The sequence below is a fragment of the Amphiprion ocellaris genome, chromosome 13 (assembly GCF_022539595.1).
Source record: "Amphiprion ocellaris isolate individual 3 ecotype Okinawa chromosome 13, ASM2253959v1, whole genome shotgun sequence".
NCBI lineage: Eukaryota > Metazoa > Chordata > Actinopteri > Pomacentridae > Amphiprion > Amphiprion ocellaris.
In genome coordinates this window covers 31,228,377-31,244,014 of record NC_072778.1, presented here as the reverse complement: position 1 = coordinate 31,244,014, position 15,638 = coordinate 31,228,377, and the positions used below count along the sequence as shown (strand labels likewise).

Genomic DNA, 15,638 nt, shown 5'->3' with positions numbered 1-15,638 from the left:
TCTTTCCCTCTTGTTCTTACGCGCTGCTGTGAGAGAAGATGCATGATTTATGAAGCTCTATTTTTACCAAGGAGAAGGCAAAGAATGACAAAAAAGAGGGGGAAGAATAGATGTGTGAAGAGCGAGCCCAAGGGGAAGGAGGACAGGAGAGTGTGGAGGAGACATCCATCACCCCACGACCCCTTGGCTGAAAATGAAGACGGGAAGTAAGTTGAGACAGAAATATGATGGATCAGACCAAGATTAGAGGAGCTATACTGCCGAGTACACGGGTTGTGTGTTGTTAAGCTCTCGACACAGTCGGGTGCTCAGTTCTAAGTGTAAAATCAAATACCTCTTGTCAATAACACACTTTTCATAATTGTTGTCGTCTTCTTTGTGCACAAAAATATCTCAGGCAGATCAAATCCCATCCAAACTGTTGCTGCACACAGAGCACTAATTAAATCTCTGCTGCATTTTTATTACTTATTAATCCAGTCAAACGTGAGCAACTACAGACACAGGAACCAGACTGTAAAAACTATTCTATAACATATCAGCCAATTTATTATTTATCAAGTCACGCTTATTTATTATCACTGATATTTAATTAATATAAGTCTTGTTTTGCTTGAATTATAGAAGACACTCTGTGGTATTTGAAAGTCCCCAAACACTCAATTTGTTGTTTGTTTGACAATGTAAATTAAGACACATTTGCAAGTATAATCGAAATTTGACTTAATATCTCAGAAAATATGCATTTTGTTTGTATAGCTGATCATAATTGAATAACAGGCCAAGCAAAAATGAAAGACAAATCCAAAACCAATTGGTTTCATGGATTTTGCTTTCAAGAAATGACAACCCTCTGAGCTCTGAACAGTTACTTACTATTTTTCTCACTGTGTGTTCATTTTTCACTGGAATATAAAGTCTCACACCTCGAAGGAAACAGCAGAAACATGGCTGGAAGTGGAGAGAACTCAAAATGTCAAGTGTGCAGTATGACAGTTAGAATGTCAAAAATGGCAAAAATAAAATTTATTTTATCATTTATTTTGTCAAAAACAAAAAAAAACATTTGAATCAATATGTAAAACATTTTCTGACTGAATTCTGTCTGTTTTTAGAAAGTTTGGTCTGATAAATTGTGTCATTTTGGTGGTTGAAAAATATATAAATAAACATGCTTTTCAACACCCACGGCAGATTTTGTTGTTCAGAGAGTTTAAAAATAATAATTTCAAGCAGCTTTTAAGCCAAATTTACTAATCATCACTTCTAATCATTTGTAATTTGGTTACAAATTTCCTTTTGCACATCATTCTTTGCTCTTAAGAGCCATTTATCAAATGTTCAGTGTTCTCCTGAAGGCCGCAGATCAGCTCCTCAGAGCAGCTTCTCAGGTATCTTTCTAATCCCTTGGACCTGATTTCCATGTTTGAAGAAAACATCATGTCTCTGCTTCAGACTCCTGTTTCAGCTGCATCAGAACACTGATGATAAAATCAAAACACGTTACGCTTTAATGACTTTTCACAGCTCTGAATGCTTCAGGATTTGCAGAAAGACGTGAGAAGTGTGAAATCCGTTCGTCTCACAATTGGCTTCCTAGTGCTGATGCACAAACAACTAATGTTTTTTTGAGAGTAGACTCTCATCTGCATCTTTTTTGGTGAGATTAACATCCTCATTTCCGTTTAGTGTTTAGTCATCTATGTTTAACACTGACAATCTTACCTTGAAGGCTAACTTCTATAGTCCATCAGTGTTCTAAAATATTAACTGAGCCTCTTGGATGAGTGTGTTTCACTGATGTTTCACTCCAAACACACAACTGCTCATATCTTTACATTAAAGTCTGACTCACATTTTACCTCCAACTCAGCAAGTCCCAGCCAGGTGCCTGAAGGGGCACTTCTGGAGTTGCCAGAGGCTAAGATTGTGGAAAAACTCAGCTAATTTGAAATATATCTTTAAAACATGCGCTACATATAGTATCTTGTAGATGGACATTTTCACTCATAAAGCAGCTTGCTGGAAAACCTGTAAAATTATGGTTTTCCTTTGACAGACATCTGTCAGCTCTGTCTGGCTAATATGACACATATTACGGAGGGAAACGGCAGCTGGTGGTAATGATGGTTATTATATTTGTAGCATTAGCATTTATGGAAATTCTTCTCGGTCTTCACAATACACCTGACAGCGGATGGATGTAATTTAACAACTTGTAGTACAACACTTTCTCAGCCTAAAGCCATCAGTCTTCTTCTCCAGCAGTCTCCTAAACTGAAACTCTAAAAGCATTTCAAGCAAAGAGCCTAATAAACAGCAGAGTTTCAGTGCTCGACCATTCACAGATTTCATTAAACTCTGACCAGATATCTGAAGCTAACAGTCAGTTAGCGTCTGCACTCTGAGGTAGCAGGCAGGCATCCACACCTGCCTGGCATCTTTAGATAATAAATGAATGATTTTCTACTTATTATTTTTGTGATTCCTCCAGTTTTAGGCCCAGTTTTATGTTGGTCTCCGAACAAGTCATTTTGGCTTGTTTGCTGCCACCTGCCTGCATGTACATTTTGCTGATGATATGATTTGGAAACAGGTTTCACTAAGCTGAAAAGACATTCCTCCCTCCAACCAAGTCAGTTGGAACCACAGATGCATTAAGAGAGCTAGATATGGCACAGCTACTCAGCTTGGCTGCCAATTTTTGCAATGAAAAATTCCCCGGTGGCCCAATAAAACATTTCCCCGTAGATTCTGTCTGTAAAATTGTTGACAGGATGCCTCCAACTGTAACCAAGCTGGGTTTTACCCCTTCATTTATGAATTTTTAATCTATGAAAGTTTCATATTTGTAAAATCTCTCTAGCACCTAGAAAAGTAAGTTTCATTTTTGCAAGGTCATCACAGTGTAAAGTCAATGGATTGAGCACTGACTGCGTATAAAAGACAAACATGGTCATTGTAAGGTCAGCAGCTGGTTTGTGGACCATCGTTTTGAAGTCTCGAGTTTGGAATTTGGCCATCTTAGTCTTTTAAAACTGGATGTGATGAGGACACTATGCATGTATCAGTCAACGTAGCCCCGCCCTAAAACAAACTCTGCTTTTGTCTTCTGTTTTCCTCTAAAAGGGATCAGAATTTACTTAATGAACATCATTCTGGACTGAAGGGGACTTGAAACTAGTGATTGAGACCATAAATTGATTGGGAAAATGTTTACTGAGGTAACAAATCAAGTGAGAAATAAAGTCATTTTCTCATAGACGTCTATATAGTCAGACTTCTTATTGCAACCAGAAGATTCGTCCTCTGCTGGCTGTTAAAAAAAAAAAAAAAAAGGTTTAATACAATGTAGGCTTCACTTTTCAGACCGGTGCCACATTGGTCTATTATATACAGTCTACACATTGAATATGAGGAAATGATGGATGGATGGATGGATGGATGGATGGATGGATGGATGGATGGATGGATGGATGGATGGATGGATGGATGGATGGATGGATGGATGGATGGATGGATGGATGGATGGATAGATAGATAGATAGATAGATAGATAGATAGATAGATAGATAGATAGATAGATAGATAGATAGATAGATAGATAGATAGATAGATAGATAGATAGATAGATAGATAGATAGATAGATAGAAAAGGTACATTGTGAAACTAATAATAAGCATATTGGTCAGGTTTATTGGTTTTATTGCACAGCTGAGTTGAATCCACATATCTTTGAGTCCTTTATCTAGTTGTCCTTATTGCATCCATAGTTGTAAAACTAAACCCTACTAGTTGAAAGAGTCAATGTTAGCTAAAAGTGTGTGGATTATAAGCTGAATATGAATGAATGGTCAACATTTAAATAGTGCTTTTTTATGCTTGGATTCCAAAGCACTTCTGATCGTTTCCCATTCACTCATTCACTCCCACACCAATGGTGGCAGAACTACCATGCAAGGTGCTTCCTTTCCGTTGAGAGCAACTTGGGGTATAACATCTTGCCAAGGACGGTTTGGCACATGGAGGGGCTGGAGATTTGATTGCCAACCTTGCAATTAGTGGATGCACTTTACCACCTGAGCCCCGGCCACCAATTTAATAGCATAATATGATAAATAGTTGAAGCATTAGGCTTACAAATACAAAGTATTGTGACAATGAAAAATCCGAAGCACAGCTGAGGTGGTACGTCAGACTGAAAAAGGCTGAAATCAACTGCTTCTGCGTCTGTAATTTGGAATTTATCAGTAAAATGTCTTATTCTAGACAACAACATCCATCTGTTTATAACCCTGATAGTCTGGTATTAGTTTATGTTTGACACAGAGCGAGGCTTTCCCACCGTTTTCACTTTGCTGGCTGAATTTTAAGAAGGGCTTCAGCTGAAATAGGACATACTGTATATAAGGTGTGCATTTCACCACGAGTCAGTGTCTCTGCTTGTGACAACAGTCCAAACAGGAGGAGGAGGAGGAAAGAGGGTTGAATGCTGACTCAGCCGTTCCCCTGAGCTTTGACTACGCTGGAACACAAACATTACTCACCAAATATTCTCCAATATGTTGTTACAGCTGTGCATGGCACCGCGCCACCTCATAGTGCAGATACTATCATCTGTCCTCCAGGAAGTGCTTATTAAAAACTCCTTGAGATTAATGTAAAGCCGTGATTATACGTTTGTGCCGCACTCGTGCACTGCCATTGATTTGTTTGGAGTTTATCTTTACACCATGTTTGCACAAGCAGAGAACTGCATGGAACCGGAGATGCAGGTGTGTGGAGGTGTGGACTATGGGGTTTATATATATATATATTTATATATGTGTGTGTGTGTGTGTGAGTTGTATTACTGGCCGTCAGCACCTCTCTCCCCCAGTGAAGCAGGCTGCTCAGTGCAGATAAAAGTGTGCAGATATTTCCAAGCTCTCACGCTGAGGCAGGCTTTATCTGCAAGACTCTCCTGTTGGTTGTGTTAGTCCAGCCCTGGGTGATATTAATACCACACTAATGAGCCCCTTCCTTGAAGAATCCGGAAACAATCGGCGGGGTGTGGTGTGCGTGCTGAATCAGTCTCTTTCCCTTGTGCCACAACTCCCCCTATGGCTTCCCGGGAATGCACAAACAAAAAAAAAAAAAGAGGAACGCAGCTCCGATCACATTAATCATGGCCTGTGGGAGCTCCGGCACTCGCTCCAGGCACACGAGAGTGAAAGCATCACATGAGGGGAAGATGTGGAAGGAGAGGATGGGCTGGCTGAGACAATGGGCTGAAGTGTGTGTGTGATTTTCCCTCCAAATACACTGTTATTAGTGGGATGTTGAAGGCCTGGTGCAGGAGAACTCAGCCGTCTGTGACTGTGTGTGTCGAGGTGTCTGTCCTATCCTTGGGTGACAAGTTATATCGATTAACCCCGACGATTCTGTGTGCTGGAGCTGATCAGCATTTCTGTGCATCAGCACTGCTTACCTAACACAAATGTGCAGCGAGTATATAATGTAGGAGTGCGTGTTTATCAGGATAATAGGCTTAGGTGCATTATGTACAAATGAGTAATTACACAAAATGATTCAGTTTTGTTTGTGCTGGAAAGCCTGCGACTGTTACGCAGCCTCGGTTAGCACCAGATGAAGATGTCCAGTGCAGCTCTATCAGCTCCCATCAGTATTCAGCAGCAGTGGTGCCAGCCTATTCACTTAAAGGGGAGCTGGGCACAATTAGCTGTTAACATTACATGGCAGAATTCAGCCTCAGCCAGCATCCCCAAGGGAAATTAAACCACCGGCAGATCATTAAACCACAAGCTAAACATTAACAGCCATTTGCATTTTTATTGCACCTGAAGAGAATGTGCCAGGTCCATTATCTCTGAGAGACAGAGAGGGACTCCTTATTTATTATTGTTATGTCGTCCCGCGTGGAAACACAATGGCATTTATATGGGGAAGGAAGCGGCAAACCAGAGGCCTTATTTTCACGCTCGCGTTTTTTGGAGTGTTATGATTACAATTTCGAACACGGCTGGCAGAGGATACAATGACTTGTTTGTTATGCAAATCCCCCTGCTTTCATCCCTCCCAAAAATAAACAAATCCAAACAGATGACAATTTGCAGAGGGGCTCAGCTGAGTAAGGCCGGCAGCTCGGCTGTTGACTGTGCTGTCTGCAGTGTCATTGCTATTAAGGGTTTGAATAAACAGGCTCAGGACCTGGAAACTGGGTGCAATGGAACATAAGTGGGGTGAAGAGGGGTTTTGGGGGGAAGTCAGTTCAGTCACTCAATGCCGGTTTCTCATTTTCTCCTCTGCAGGTGAGCGGGATGTGTGGACAGTCTCCTCAGCGGGCCTCTCGCTCAGTCGGGTCGCCTCCTCCTCAGCCTCCAGCCTCCTCTGCGGTCCGCGGAGCTCAGCCCTCATCCTCGGACTCTGATGAGACTCTGGCCGGTCTCCGCAGGTGAGCCAATCAGAGGCTGTAATCCAGACGCCTTCAGATGATGGAGCTGCACTCCCTCTCCAGAGCGCTACAGGGGAAATATATGTCTGACAGACCAATATTGGCCCTGACAGTGTGGACAGGTTCCCTCCTGCTTCCCTGACACTCAGTCTTTCTCCACTTGAGTGTTTTTAGCACCTCTGATGCAGTAACAGGCTTAAATGAACAGTGTAATAATGCCCAGCGGGGCTGCTGGCCTCAGCAGCACAATGGCCAGATTAATGTCAATTAGGAACAGAGACACTGCTTATTCTGGCCTCTTTACTCGCTGCTTCTCGTGGGGGATATAATCGACTTGCTTTCACCGTTATCAAGCTGAATTCCCTCCTTTATGCTATTTCTGCCTTTTGTCTCCTCGTTCTGTAGGACAGTCTGTGCCCTTCTCACTGCAGTTCATATTCACTGAAACTTTTCCACTCTTCGCCCATTTCAGGGAGTTCATAACCAACCTGAGAGGCTTCAGCTCCTTCTACAGCGGTCTTGGGGACGCGTTGTGCAGTCGAGAGCCCACTCCAGCAAACCACTCCCTCTGCTGGAACGGGCAGGAGATGACAGACAGGTAAACCAGGCCTTCATGTGTTTACAGCCAACACCTCGATAAGCAACCACAGACCAATCCTGCTCTGGTTTATTGGCTTTCTGCATGATCTTTTATACAAACAATTGGCTCTGATTGTCAGATTCCCAACACTCTGGCATCTCATCTGGGTGTGTAGGTGATTTGAAGGGTAAGTAAGTTTGCCCAGAGCTGATGAGCTTCGCACAAGAGGCCCCACTCTCCCACTGAGTGTGAGTGTAAATCTTGACTTTGGCTCTATGGGATGTTATTAATGTCAGGCATGCTGTCACCTTCTTCCCGCTTAGTTAATTGCCGTTTCGATCGCTCTCTCCTCCTTCATCCAGCATCTCCGGTGCACCCTGCAAAACCGCATTTGGTTTCCACAATATTTCACTTCACCTCTGTCCTCTGGCTCGGGACATCATAACTTCTGTCTTTCGCACTGTCAGCCAGCCCCAATTTCAATTTGGCTTAGATAGGTACAGATATTGTTTTTTTTCTTCCTTTTTTTTGTCTTATAAGTTATGTGTGTAATTTAATCAATGCAGAGGCACAAATTTCAGACAAGAAGCACTGTAGGTTAATGTTGTTCCCAGAGGAGGACGGAGAATAAATTCAGTGCTTTTTCCTCAAACTGCCGAAAACGAATTTGTCACAAAGATTAAAAGAAAAAAAAAAGAAGCTCCAATCTGAGGAAGAGACATCAGGTTGGCAAAGGGGGCAGAGCTGTCCTGAGGGGATGATTACAAGCTGGACCAAACAGTGCGATAAGAGGGTGCAGGGAGGCAGGAAAGGAGACAAAATGATCGAGAGATTACAATGTCTTGCGGCAAGCAATTCTCCATGTCATCTACGAGGGCATATGCCTGTAAAATTCACTCAGGGTGCATTTGCACTTGGAGATTTGCTCTGGATCATCTTCCATTATCTTCCCGATAGGACCTTCTCCAGAGCCAAACGTGGCATTCACTCAGTGCATTGTCTCATGCAGATAAATTTAGCCTGGGCGGGTGTGGAGGATAAGCACCGGAGGGGTCGGGTGTGAATGTCTCCGATACTTGAGGAGTGATATTTGGAGCTAAATGAGGCTTGTTTACATCCCACCTGGAGCCAAGATCAGAGGAGCAACACTTTTCAGCACATCAAAGAGTGTTAACACTGATGACGTTGATAAAGATGCCGTATCAACTGCAAAATAATTCCATTCCCCTTTTGGATCTAATGACAGCGTAAACTAGTGCGTGTGATGCAAGATAAAAGATAAGATCCGGAGTTGACTGAGAACATTTATTTCAGGACTTTGAAAATTAAGATGTGGAGAGAAGGTCAGGAAATAAGGAGAGGACGGCAATTTGTCTTCAGCGTGAAGGTTGGTTAGTCTGACTTTATAAGAGAACAGTGGTATTTTTTGCTCTAATTTCATTTTTTTCAGCTTTCCTTTGCAAAGTAGTTCAGAGTAAAGATAAGATAAGGCTTTATTAGTCCCACAGTGGGAACATTTGCAGTGTCGCAGCAGCAAAAGGACAGTGCTGGTGTAGGGAACATCAGTAGAAAAGAAAAACAAACAGACATATACAGAAGCACTGCATATGTGGATATTCAGATACTGATATATATACATAAAGTAGAACAAGTCTCTTGGGCTACAATTCATGAAAGTGCATTTTCCAGTTTTCTAGTGTACATTTAGTTACTTATTTTAACACAAATAATATAAAATGCCAACTTGGTGCCGGATGTTAAAGTAGCTATTAAAACACAAATAGTTCCATCAACAAGACCTAAAGTTTAGATGTGAAGTTTAACATGTAAGTAATCTTAGTTCAGCAAGTTTAAAGTGCTTTAGCTATTTAACACAATGCAATTCCAGGAAGCAGGGAACATTAGCTAACATTACCTAAAAGTTCTTATAATGTTTAACAAAAACAAATTTGGTGTAATGTTCCAACAATATTTTAAAGATATTTAACATTTCAACAAATGTTCCTCTGAGGTTAAAACAGAATTTTAGCATTTAGCATTTTAGCATTCAGAGGATGGTATCAGATTATGTACCATGATATTTTTTTTCATAAAAAGAACATTTTCCAGATTTAATGTTGATCCGTGCCTACAATATTCTGAGGATGTTCTGGAGTTGATGCTGTGAAGAACATATTGTTAGAAAACATTCCCACAATGTTACATGATAACACAAGAAGGATGTTTTCAATGCATCATTTGGAAAATGTTTTAAGAACATTTTTAGAGCATCTTTTGCAAACTTTATCCTGCATTAAAAAAGAATTAAAAGAAAACTCCCAAAAATAATGTCTAGCTGGAATGGCTCAGTTTCCCAAACGTGGATCAAACTGAGGCTAAAAACTTTTCTAAATGGAGATCTTCATGATTTTTTCTTTTAGTTTAGGCTTCATCCATGTCTGGGAAACTGTCCGTCAGCTGAAGCTGAGAGAGTGCTGTTAGTTTTGCAGTCATTATCCAGAGAATTGGAAACATTCTCACTTTGACTTTACTTGGCTGTGTGGAAAGCTGAGCGATCACCAAAGTTACTACGTTCATCCTAAAGGAAACATGAATGTCTTTAGCAGATTTCATCCAGTGGTTGTTTTAACATTTCACTCATAAATACGAACATCAACCTGATTCCAGCATTAAGTGTAAAATCCAAATTTCACAGTTGTTCCAGGCCGCACCAAAGAGGTGGATGGATCAACGGACTGAGAAAGTCACTTGATGGAATCTAACAAGTACATTTACTCAGGAACTGCATGTAAATACAAATTTCAGGTACTTTTGGAGGTGAGTCTTTTCTGTTAATGCCAGAGAGAAATATTCTACTTTTTCTTCTAAATCTTTCAGTAGGAAACAACTTGACTTCTGTTTTTGCTTCTCAAAGACTTTTCAAGTGACAATAAATGTCTTCAAGAACCAGAAAAATGAGTTCAGTGGTCTCCTACCAGAGCACTTAGGGTTAATGTAACCTGGATTATCAATCAATCAATTAATCAAAGTGTATTTATATAGCCCTTTACAACAGCCCAAAGGGTGACCAGAGTGCTTTACATTAAAAACAAGAGAATAACTTAAAAACAATACAGTAACTTAAAACAGAGACAGCAGTAAAATATAAAGTAAAACAATAAAAACAAACAACAATGAAACAACACTAAAATATACATCTAAAAGTAGGTAAATAAATAAAATGTCAACATGCTGCTAGGTATTGAAAGCCATTTTGAACAGATTATACAGATACTGTAGTTTGTATTCACATGAAAAAAGATTTTTATGCATAAAAGCTTATAAAATATGTGTTGTCAGTAATTAATCTACCAAACAGTTTATAAACTATAGTTAAAACAGTCAGTCTGGTAGAGAATAGTTCAAAATACACTCCATGTCAACCAACTGCTTTCACACTAATGCATAAATATTAATAATATAATGATATATAACAGTAAAAGTCACAGGGGATGTTTTTCTGCACTGAGCAATTTCACTTTTCATATTTTAAGCAGATTTATATGATACTTCTATTTGCATTTACTTATAAAACATTTTCCATTAAGTACTTTACAGTGTAGTAATAGTACTTTTACTTCATCAACCCTCCTGTTTACAGGCACCAAAAAAATTGTTTCCTTGTCTGAAAAAAAATGCAAAAATTCAGCAAAAAAATTCCTCAAATTTCTGAAAATTTGCAAAACCTTCAGGAAGAAAATTCCAATAATTCCTTAAATGTTTCCCTGAAAAGTTTTATTTTATTTTTTTTTTAAAAATCCCCCAAATTTGGCAAGAAAATTCTTGTAAATATTTTCAAAAAAATTGTAAAAATTTTCCAAACAAAATCCTAAAAATATCTAAAGTGATTACATATATATCAGTAAGACTTCTAATATTTTCTTTAAGAACATTCACATAAAAATCAACCAAAATCCAGCGAAATTTGCTGGATTTTGGTAATTTTTTGTGTGAATGTTCTTAAGAAACATTTTTAACATTCCTTTTTTTCCACCAAAAAATGTTCAAAGATTTCCCAAAAATGTTGAGAATGTGGACACCAGAAGTTTCACTGTGAAAATATATATTTTTTCCACATTTTCAAACTTTAAAACGGGTCAATTTTGACCTGCAGGACGACACGAGGGTTAAAACCCAAGTATAAGTTTTGGACATAATGTGCTGTGTTTCCCTACTTTTCCAATTTTCCCCAAAAGACCATCTGAACAATGTAAACCACTGTTTAGTAAGATAGCCTTACTGTATTTCAGAAATGCCCAACAAAAATGTACAAAAACGTCTGTTTTAACCATAAAATTTCCATAATAACAAACACAAAAGTTTTAAAAAAGGACAGGCCTTTAACGATGGTCTCCTGAAACCAGTAAAAACATGAGAAAACAGATGCACACTTACTCCAAATGCGCATATTTACAATTATTCACCAAATCAGAACACATACAGACTAAGCAAATCTGTCTCTTGAACAGATATCTTTATCTGAGTCAACAAGTGGTGGATCTCAAACCTGCTTACATCACCATTCACTGAAGTCTGCAGACTTAGTGTGTAAACAAAGGAACTGAATACATCCTCCAACGATGGTCAAGATAAAAGTTCAAAGAAATCCTTAATAAGCCAAAGGATGATTCACTTTTTTACATCCAAATTTGATCTTTTTTTTTGTTCAACATCTTGCCAGAAAGAGTTTCTGAGCTCTCGCCTCATTAGTATGTTTGGGACTGTATGTTTGATCCATCAGTGAAAGAGTCAGACTCCTTTTTTCACCACCTGGAGTCTATCTTTTGTTTATTCCAATGTGAGAGGCGGCGGTCTTATTCAGACGGGACCTAATAGCCTGATAATTGGTTATAGATTAGATTAGACTATCACAAGTGTGAACTGATATGATCAGCTCTGCAGAGACGACTGGATAACAAACCCGATGACTGAGACTATCAGCAATGAGAAACTGTTATACGAGCTAAATTATATTGCGGTTAAATTATGTGAAGCTTCACTCAAAGTCTCTCACCTCATTCTGCCTCCTCGACCCATATTTCCTCTTTTCCTCTGCCTAATTGATCACACATCTCTCTATTATTAATGTGATAATTAGCAGCAGAGAGGGGATGAGATCACGGCTAATAAGAAGAATAAATAACTGGGGAAATGTAATTTGAGTTTAATGAAAAGTCTGACTTATGGGAGCGGCTGATGAATGGAGATGGCAGCTGGAAGGTGTGTGTCACCGAGATGAGAACAGAGTATGACCTCATGCTTTACACACACACACACACACACACATTTATGCTCATATTTTTTTCAAGGCCCCTCTCCTTCTTACTAACCTTTTCTCTGAAAATAATTTTTCCTCCTCCAGCCCATCCGTCCTTCATCTTTCCAAACATTTACTGCAATATAGCAGTTGACATTTTCGCTGCAGCTTGACCTCTGACCTCCACACCGTTCGTATCACCGCCGTGCCTGAGAAAGATATGTTGTCAGTCCTGACTCTGGTTCTTCTAAACACACCTGCCTAGTATGTGCAGAAGCTCTTAGTGTACTGTTGTGGTGGGAAGGGGTTAATTCCTGACAGTGCCAGAAGTTGAAGGAACACCTGCAGGAAAAGCCTCAACATGAAAGAGAACTAGAGAGAAATCTACCTTTCAGACACTCCAGCTCCTCCTCCTCCTGATAGCATACACGAGTGTCAACAGAGCAGCGTTTCCTCAGTTGCACATGCAGACATGTAAGCACCTGCCTGCAGGCTGCTTGTACCTAAATATACCCTCCCAGCTAAAGCAGGACAGAAATACATCTCTGATAATGTTCTATCATTTTCTGCAGATGATTAAAAAGTAGCCAAGCAGTCTGATAATATGCATGAAATTAATAACCGGACAAACTTTACTTAATGATTTAACTTTTTTGAGGATGTCGTTGCCACTCAGAACAAGTTAAAATTTTCCAAATGTATTATCAATGTGTGTAAAATGACAATAGTCAGTGATTTTTGATGCTTGTATGTTTATTCTACACCACACAGACTGCTAGCAAACTGAACTGGTCTCCATATATATATATATCATATATATATATATGTATGTATGTATGTATGTATGTATGTATGTATGTATGTATGTATGTATGTATATATATATATATATATATATATATATATATATATATATATATACTGCATACTGGATATATTGATTATATTGATTATATTATATATTGATTTGTATCTCAAGATTGAGGAAAAGTTCAGTAAGAAGGAAAAACTCAGTATTGTGAAGAATGTTTTAAAAATTTTCCAAATTACATTTCTCAAATTTCTAGAAGAACTCAAATAAAGCTCAGAAAGAATCAAAAACCTAAAATAAACCTATGAAAGAACTGAAATGCCTGAATGTTTTTTATGACAAAGACATGTTTCAAAGTTTCTATCATAGAAAATTAAAAGTCATAGGGGCCATTGGAAACTCAAGACTGTTATTATATACATGGTCTTTACAAGTGTACACTAATTGAAAGCAGATGTCTATAAGTTAAACTAATCATACACTCAGAACAGTTTCCTTCTGAAGGCTGCTGCTGAAGTATTTTTAGCATAGTCCTTTAAAAATGTTTGTGGTCTCCAAGCTTTTTGTTAATAACATTAAGACTATCTTTAAATGTCAAATGTTAGAAAAACCTTTCTAGATATAAAGTCTCAAGTGAGGAAAGAGTTAGTCCTCTGATTAAAGCTCAGTTACAAATGAACTTTCCAGTTCTGCCCCTGCAACTACAACCCTAAAAGACCTGTCATTCATCTTATCAACACTAGATGGTGATAAATGCCGTGTTTGAAATGATGGAGCCAATGGTCAGCTTATAATGTCTTCCACACATGGAGCTTAAACACTCGGTAACACAAGAACTTTAACATTTTTCTTCCCCTTACCTGCAGGTTTCCGGGTCCTGGCCTGAAGCGGCTGCACACCGGCTCAGAGTCGAGGAGCAACAAGCCTCCTGAGCCGATCATCAGCCAGATCATAGACAAACTCAAACACATCAACCAGGTGAGCTGAGTTGCTCTGTGTTTGAACCACTTGTTTGTTCATGTTTTAAATCTGAACCCCTGCAGTAAGCAGTTTGTCTGTGGCCTGTCCTCTGAGGAGGCGTTCAGGTTTACCTTCCCGTTAGTCCTCCCTCTCGGCTCACAGCGGCCAGTGATTGGTCGGCTGCTGCAGGTATCACTCTGCAGCTCCTGTGGGGGTCGGCACAGGACAGGACAGGTGAAGATGTGAAATGAGGATGCTTTACAAGTCGAAGCCTTGCTCTTTTTAAAAGCAAAAATGTCTCATCTGTGCTACACAAAAGAACGTCTGAGACACAAATCCACCTGCGTAGGGACCACATGATGACCCATTTTCTGAAGGTTTGTTGTGGCAGAAAGGAATTATGTTCTCTGTCCACAGTAAGTCGCAGCTGTCATCAAGGCCGAAGCCCCCGTTTTTTATTTGCAGCTTTCATTGCCATGGAAACCACCTTTTGGATTGAGTGCAAAGATGCTTGTAGGATCAAACCCCGCAGATAAATATATCAGCCCACAGATCGACCAAGACTTCCTGGTCTGCTGGTTGTTGCACTTGTAGCTGTCAACACTCCAGCTGACCACCTTCACACACACAGACACACACTTTGTGCATTTTTGCCTGCATGTGTGTGTGTTTGAGTGCTGCAGAGCTGTCTGAATGGATTACAATCCTTCTCCGCTGTTTAAACAACCTGAAAGATCTGAGGAACAACCGTGGACCCTCCTCCGCTCTCCTCCGACAGCCAGAGACCCTCCAGAAAAAATACAGAGGCTTGCAGGCTGAGACGCTCTAATTTCCTCATTTACTTTTGCCGTATTGCCTCTTGTGTGCGTGTCAGATGCCCCCTGCTGTCTTCAAAAGGTCCCAAACATGATTCATCCTCATTTCCAGCTCTAAATGCTTCGTACGAGTTTAAGGCATAATTCCTATCTGAACTCATGAATCTTATTTTTTACAGCTTTGGCCTTGTTTCTGTCAATTATGAAGATGCTGCACTTACCAGAGTCATTTCTTCGAGTCCGGTGGGGACAAAAACACGTCAGCTGTTTAACCACATTATCAGAACCATTTTATTTGGTGCTAAAACTAAGAGTGTTAAGTGTCAATAATAGTCCTTCATGCATGCAAACTTTGTCACACAGGAATGTCCGTCTATAGACTCTGATGGACGTTTATTAGGGATAGTTTGGTTAATAATTTTGCTTCTCTTCCAGACAAGTTTGTGTGACATGAAAATTTGAGTAAAATCTATGTGATTGTTGGACTTTTATGCCCTTTTTGCTTCTTTTTAGTGATATAGGGCAATGTTTTGGCCAAAATGACAAAAATAAACCCAAGCTTTAGTCAAAGAATCCTATTTAAACACGTTAAAAAACAGGACACGCTCCCTCTAATGTAATAAGGCTTTTGAAACTTCCTGCTCTGACAAGGACAAAGTATTGTGTCCGTATGATTGCATACAGAGCTGCTCCAGTGCCGACTGTTTACCGCGTGGATCAG

At 39.6% G+C, this 15,638-nt stretch overlaps 1 protein-coding gene across 1 annotated transcript in view; it reads left to right on the top strand.

The window, feature by feature from the left end:
• Positions 1-15,638, top strand: part of gpc3 (glypican 3) — a 150,351-nt gene that overhangs the window by 97,880 nt on the left and 36,833 nt on the right. The window contains exons 4-6 of the mRNA XM_023283393.3: positions 6,313-6,455; positions 6,928-7,053; positions 14,009-14,120. Of these exons, the coding sequence (XP_023139161.2) occupies positions 6,313-6,455; positions 6,928-7,053; positions 14,009-14,120 (381 nt within the window). The remainder of the gene's footprint in view (positions 1-6,312; positions 6,456-6,927; positions 7,054-14,008; positions 14,121-15,638) is intronic.